A 7,500-nucleotide genomic window follows, 5' to 3' on the forward strand; every position below is an offset into this window, starting at 1 on the left:
TACAAACAAACATTTGAGCGCTCTCACTTTACCTGTGCGTTTTGAAAATTCTTCCATAATTTCTTCTTTAGACTTTGATTTTGGGATGTTCCCCACAAACAGCCGCAGATTAGGAATGCTAATATTAACTTTCAGGGCAGCATTTTCCCTGACATTGTAATTATCAAGCTGTGAAAAAGAAAAAAATACCTGCTTGGCATCAGTGACAACTGATTTGGGCCTTAATATTTACTTGCAAATACTACAGCAAACTACAACTACTGTGTTGCATTCTGAAGGAGAATTTCTTATATAAAGAAGAGTTTAGGATAGTTCAGGTAGAGTGAGCACAGTTCGTTACTGCTGAACTGTAAGTTAAATGATACAATACTGCCAAGGTATCTTCTACTTCTTTCATTGTTTTTTACTACTTATAGTTGTCATTCAAAATCTAGTCCCCCCACCCCCCAGAACCATAGAGAAAGAGGGCTTGTGATAAACGTCAAGGAGTAACAAAACTTCCTGGATCATTTGAAAACAAAGGAATTACTACTTGTCATGTTTGTTAATTATACATTTCAAAAAGTTCCACAAATCACTGTGGAATGTTATCATTCTTTTATTACTATCACTCTTTCTTTTTTTTCAGATTTTGGCTTATTTCTTTGTAATTACATATCTCAAGTTCTTGTCGATATCTGAGCCAAAGTGATTGGAGATTTGGCTATGTAAAGGCTGCAAGCTTAAGGTAAAGCAAGAATACCTGAATTTGTTTTTTTCACTCAAAACAAACATACACACATTGGCAAACACACTTTGGAGACTGTGTGTAAGAATGTGTATGTGATGTGTAGTGTAGTGTGGTATGGTTTGTGGTATGATGCAATGTGGGTTTTAATGTGATTAAAATGCGCAAGCACATGCACATACGTATGTATTTGTCAGTGTCAATGGACAGGTATGGGAAATCCCTCACCAACCAAGGGGATTAGATTCACTGAATAATGATGTTACTGGGAAGACTAGAAGACAAATTTTTTTAGTCATCATAATTATCACCAATGAAGATAAACCTTTAATTACATTTAACTAGAAATATACACTGAATGTATATAATATCTTTTTTAAATTGTGAATACATGACTGTTGTGAACCTATCAGTAGTATATCAGAAACACAATCCATCAAAAAGAGCATTAGATCTATTTCTCTTACAGATGACTACTATAATCAATATACTTCAAGAAATCATATTCATTAAACCTTTCTATATGTTTGGGATAAATGCTGTCCCCAAATGAACCAAAATTACTGAGATGAAAACTGTGCAAAGGTAAGTAAATGAACACGTACCATTTCAAACCAAATAATACTCTACTTAAATGTAATACTCACTACAATACTTCTAGCATTAGATAACCAAACCACCTACCTTCATAGAACTTAACTGTAGTACTGTGACAAGATACACGATATTGCATCAGAAAATACAAATAAAATCACACTAACAGCTTTATTCATTCATAAACAGTAATAAAGCATGCTGTGCAAGCAAACATCTTTTATATTATACTTGTTTTTGGTGAAAACGAATGTATACATCCTCTTTGCTTACATTCAAAACTCACCTTTTATCTAATGTTAAGTATAAAAATTATTTGCATGCACAAAATATAGTTCTTCCCTTTCCCTTAGTCACTCATCACATTACTATCTAGTGCATTATATTTCTATGATAATCTATATGGCAATAGGCTTATTTTTTCAGATAATCAATAAAAAAATTAGAACTTGAAAATTTATCATACAGACTGACATGATATTTAAAAAGAATACTAGTACAGAAAAAGGAAAATGATATTGGGAGGTCATGTGTTTGAATCTCACATTTTCAAAGATTTAATGCTGTCGTTTCATTGAAACACTACCCATTCTCAGATCTTATATTTGAGTTACTGGAGACCAACACCAAAGATTTCACCTTTATATTTGTAAGTTTGATGGACAGCTTTTAAAACAGGTGGACAAAAAAAAAAAAAAATGTATATAAAACATTTGTGGTCTAATTAATTTTGTTAGATATAGAAAAATTAAAACAGGTGGACAAAAAAAAAAAATGTATATAAAACATTTATGGTCTAATTAATTTTGTTAGATATAGAAAAATTTAATACAACACATAAACGATTTTACACCTCATACCTCTGTATGTGGGCTTGGAAAAACTGAGCATTATCAACTTTTTAATTACCAATTTTTAATAAGTACTCATTTTCATTAAAAATATTCAATTTCAATCTTAATCTGAACACTTGTTTGTTACAGTATTTACTTCCATAAAAGCTACATTCACAAAAATAATAAAGTACATTATCTTCCTTTTAATACCTCTATCTTCATAATGTCTATAAATGCCTTCAATTTGACAGACATTTTAAAATTTCACTTTGTAGGTTTGAAATGCATTGAGAAATCTATTGAAGTATGTGTGAAGTTTCAGTACAAACACACAAGATATTCAAACTTCCAAATTGTGTATCTACCATTCTCAATAATCATTTGATGCAAAATCAGAAGCAGAATCAGTATTAACTCTATACTGATGGTGCCAAAATGTTTTGTATGGCACTCATTCCAGTGACTACTGGAAACTGTCTAGCCTTGTAGGCAGGCTTTCCACAAAGGGTATAGCCATGCCTGTCAGCAGGCTGTTAACCTGTTGGACACAGTTGTGTCACAGAAATCACATTGCTGAAAGTATAGGTTATGTAATTGGCCAATATCCTGATTGAGTGGTGCGTAGGCTGGGAGTGCACGGGAACACTCATGAATGGTGACAAGACTATGTGCCTCTCATTTGCAAAAATTATTTTGCGCATTTTTTTTTTTTTTTTTTTTTTTTTAAGCTTTTTAGCTGTTTTATTTGTCTTTTGATTTGCTTTATCCTGGTAATATATTATTTTTCTTGCTTAAACTATCTCTGTAGTAAATAACTTTGTGGAAAAAAAAAGAACATTTGGTTGTTTCATATACCTTATTTTCTTCATAATTTTCAATTTTCCATAATATAATTTACACGCCTGGTCACAGCAGCCAGGAATAGATTGCGAAGCATGGAAATTGCCAGTGCTCTTCCAGTCATGGCTTACGCACGTTACATTCCACATTCGTTTATCAAAGAGAATAATGCAAGAGCCCCCTTCTATGCGTCTAATGAGTCTCATCACACTCTTAACCCACTGACGACAGGTATCCCACATATGAGACACCCAAGAAAATAAATATTGCCGGGCGTCCCGCCAGTGTGACACTGTATCGGGGGTCGTGCTCCGACACAGCAGCGGGCCGTAGCTGACAGGCGGACAGACTCCGGAGAAGCTTTGCCTGCCGATTTTGTAGTCGCCCGGAATCTTTTATTTTCGGCTTCAAAATATACCGCCATTCATGGGTTAAGAGGTTTGTGTACTTATGGCTAGTCTTATCCGTCACCCTGGCCTTTGCTCCTAACAGAAAGTTTGCAATGTCCAATGATGGCATGTTCATGTAACCCAGCCTTCGACCTAGATTTTTCGATGACAGGACTGTAACGTCATCCAGATTGTAGGGGTTAGGTTCTATAATTTCACCAAAAATTTCCAAGTTCATTTTAAACAGTAACCTAAAATATCCAGGTTATTTATATACAGTAAATAAAAAGATTCAAATGCAAATATAATCCAAATAATTTCATATGTTGTGGGAACGGTATTGTCATGAACAATATTGGGCATCAAACATCAATATCATTAAAATATTTTTGGCTGGCAGTGAGGAGGGTTTGCAACACTCTCAGACAGCACTTGTTGCTCATTGCAGACATGACTTATATCAGAGAGTGATCATAATTAAGACACTAATCTGACACACAATACAATCTGTATTGTCATTTTCAGGTATGTTACACATGCCATCAAGAGGAAGACGTAAATCATACTTTGAAATAAGGGCTTGACTAGATCTTGTATAAAGTACGATGGGGTTGTGGGTGAAGTGAGCTGAAAAGACTCAACATGGTGAGCCTTCCCCCTGGGACCCCTTGAAGACATCCACTCAGACTAACTAGCTCTAGTAAATTACTGTCCAACATATCAATTTTAAAGCAAAAACACCTAAAAGCAGACATACAATTCAACATCAGCTCCAGAATGATCTTGGCTTTCCTTACTTGTGCTCAATATGAAAAGGAAATGCCTTGCTTTTTGCAAGAAGTACCTCCACTAGACCAAGAGCCGGGAAAATGTAATATTCTCTGATGAGTCAACTAGTAAGTGCTTTATCAACAGGAAAATAACCAATCATTGACCTTGGGGGGGGACAACAGTATACTCACAAGCCTCTCAAGCACTCTTGGGTTATAGTGAGCGATTCTTTCAATCTCTCTTTACCCAAACAGGATTGTTAGTGTGCATCAGCACTTTCCCCTGTTTGTTTCTCTGTCCACAACAGCCATGGCAAGTACATACATACCACCAAGCAGCAAGTGGTTAAGCTAAGGGCACATTAGTCTTCTTTGTTCTGGGATCCCTAGACACCCTCGTCAAAGTCAGGTCAGCTGACCAGTCAAAAGCTGTAGCTGGCCAGACTTTGGTGAGGCTGTCTAGGGATCCCAGGACTGAGGAGACGAGTGTGACCTTAGCTTTGCTATGTCAAAAAAGGAAATGACTAGAGGCTAACAATATTACAGTACTGGACAGGCCAGGGAACTCTCTCAATCAAAATCTGTGGTATATGGCAAAGAGAAAGCTAGAAAACACAGATACAGGATCTGCACCCAAAACTCATCCAGGCCATCAATTTGGTCTGGCACCATCTCAAGGACAGCTCATGCTCATACTGCTATTCTCTGGTCCAACCAAATTCATTCTCCAAATAGCAGAGGTGTGACTTATTTTCTGGTATGTCTAATCCCTTTCTTTTTCTTGACAATCGTATTCAGATCATCTTTGCATTCATATCTTCTTGTAATATCATATATCTTTACTTGAATTAATAGTCTGCCCATGATAGCAAACAAGGGGTATAACTCTTCAATATCTTCAGCAATTTTACATTTTCTATTCTAAACAATTTTTAATGCAAACTGAAAAAGTTCTCTAACCCTGTGCCTCCAGGCCAATATGAACATGCCAGTATTAGACATATGCAAGCAACCAGTATGCTTGTTTTAATGCCACTTATGCATCATTTAGGTTGTTCTTTGTGACTGCAATACCAGACACTTGATATGCTCAAACCTAAATTCCAGAAAAAGCATCAAGACACCACATGGCTAAATCCACATGGTAGAAGGGCTATAACCTGAGACTGGACAAAGATAGCATTGACATATAATGTTACCAGAAAAAATTCAAAGTACGACTTCCATGCCACATGGATTATACAAGTTTACATAAAAATTGTGACCAATTATAGCCGCATTACATTCTAATGAACCAGTTAAGCCCTTTCTTTGATTAAACTTGCTATATTCTAAGCCCAGTATAGCCAGATTTTTAGAATACAAGGTTAGATTGGTTCCTATACTTATTAAAAAAAGGGTAATGGATCTCTTGCTAAATATAAAGCAAAATATTTTTTTCTGTACTCTGGAAATATCATACATCTGATATGTGACAAAAACAAAGAATTGAGCAGCTCTTAATACCACTCAAGACATCAAAGACAATAAGTAGCATTAAACTTCATTCTCAGTTTCCTGAAAAATGTTCTGGATAGAATCCAGAATTTTGCAAGGCAAAACTTAAAGCACATTCATGAGGAATCTAACTGATGCAAAAAAAATCTGAAGTTGCCATAATGCCTCTACATCTAAAGTATCACTGTAATGATGTTGGATTTGTGAACAGCAACTCATGAAAAGATCAAAGAATGTCTCTAAAGACATGAAGGTAACTGGAGTAAATCACAAGCCAAAAACACAAGATCAAGATCACTTGATTATACCACTTGGAATATCTAATGAAATTGAGCAAGAAAGACCAAGATAGTAGATTCCAATATCTTTGCAAATGGACAGCTTCTACAGTATATCATGTCATAAGCCTCATATATGTATTTTACATGGTAAAATTGCATTTCCTTTATCATTATTCAATAAATTTTCTTCAAAAAGAACTTATTGGAAAGAGTGGAAAGCATGCTTTAAGAATTAAGAACATCTCTTTTTTTTTTACTCATTAATTTTATTAGAGGTAGTTTGAAGAGCATGAAAGTAGTTATTTTGAACTTCACTGAAATTTAATATGAATACCATAAGGCCACTGCATACAAATGATCTAAAATGTTAAAAAAATGCAATCAAACCAAAAAAGTTATATGCATTTTTCATTATACCTGCTACATTTCCTTGAAATACTTAAAAATCTCTACACTCTAACACAAGGACATAAAAGACAAAGAAATGGAAGATCAATTCATTATTGAAAATATTTTTAATCTTTAGGTGTCCAACTTAAGGGGACCGTCCCGGAGAGAGGGGGGAGGAGGGGGTTAAATTGAGTTAGTTAGCGTATAGTATAGGTACATGGATGAGGAAACTACCAAACGAGTATTAACCGCCTGCTATGGCTCGTTGTCTTGCAGCCGGCGTGCGAGTCCCTCAGCACCCGGAGAGGTACGTCGCTATTGAGCGCCCAGGTACACCTATGTGGACTTTTGCTTGCGGCAATCGTGCATAAGGCATTTAATTATGACATTGCGCATAGATATGAGTTCGTGAATGTTCAAGGAACACTTTTATACCAATATCAGAAAAAAATTATATCACCGTGATTTATGACGAAATATTTTGTGAAATATATCTAAAAAAAAATGTATGTTTTGTGTCCTTTTACACACGAAATATGCTTTGATCGAGACTCCCTGGTAATATGTTTTAGTTTACGTGGTAATATATACGTATATCACATACGAAGCACTAATGTTTAAAAATAGCCTTATAAGGAAGGATTGAAATATTTCCGTTACATTTCGCTCAACGGTCGGTACATCACAGCAGGGGGCAATTTGAATTGATTTGAAATTGGCAGTTACCGTTGTAAAGACCAATTCAATACGAATGTTACCTAAATGTCGGATTTTTAAACTTCGGATGTATAAGCGAGATACAGATTATTTCATGTTGAAGATGATAGTACTCAGTAATACCTGCTCTGAAATAAAAACTATATGGAATTTTGAGCTCGGTTGTATGCGTAGTCTTCGTCTGGCGTTCAAAAAGCTATCGCATCCGTTTCGTGCGTTCCCGATAAAAATGAATATGTTTAGACGTTACCGTAAGTCTTAGGCACCATAAATTGGCAAATATCCCACAACACATAGGCGTCTGCATGATTTTATGCACTTCTTAGTAAAGATAATGGGTGCAAATGGCTAATCATAAACTTTACACTTGTTCTCCCTTGCAATCTGCTAATATTGACAATTATCAAAGAAAATGGGTATGAGAGGGATAACTAATAAATTTTATTATTTAGATATGAA

General features: G+C 35.3%; 1 protein-coding gene across 1 annotated transcript in view; it reads right to left on the reverse strand.

Annotated features, from left to right (window-relative positions):
- Window positions 1–7,500, reverse strand: part of Syp (synaptotagmin binding cytoplasmic RNA interacting protein) — a gene marked incomplete in the record, with an annotated part of 127,341 nt that overhangs the window by 63,132 nt on the left and 56,709 nt on the right. The window contains 1 exon segment of the mRNA XM_070137720.1: window positions 33–168. Within this exon segment, the coding sequence (XP_069993821.1) occupies window positions 33–168 (136 nt within the window).

Source organism: Penaeus vannamei, chromosome 23 (assembly GCF_042767895.1).
Source record: "Penaeus vannamei isolate JL-2024 chromosome 23, ASM4276789v1, whole genome shotgun sequence".
Lineage (NCBI taxonomy): Eukaryota > Metazoa > Arthropoda > Malacostraca > Decapoda > Penaeidae > Penaeus > Penaeus vannamei.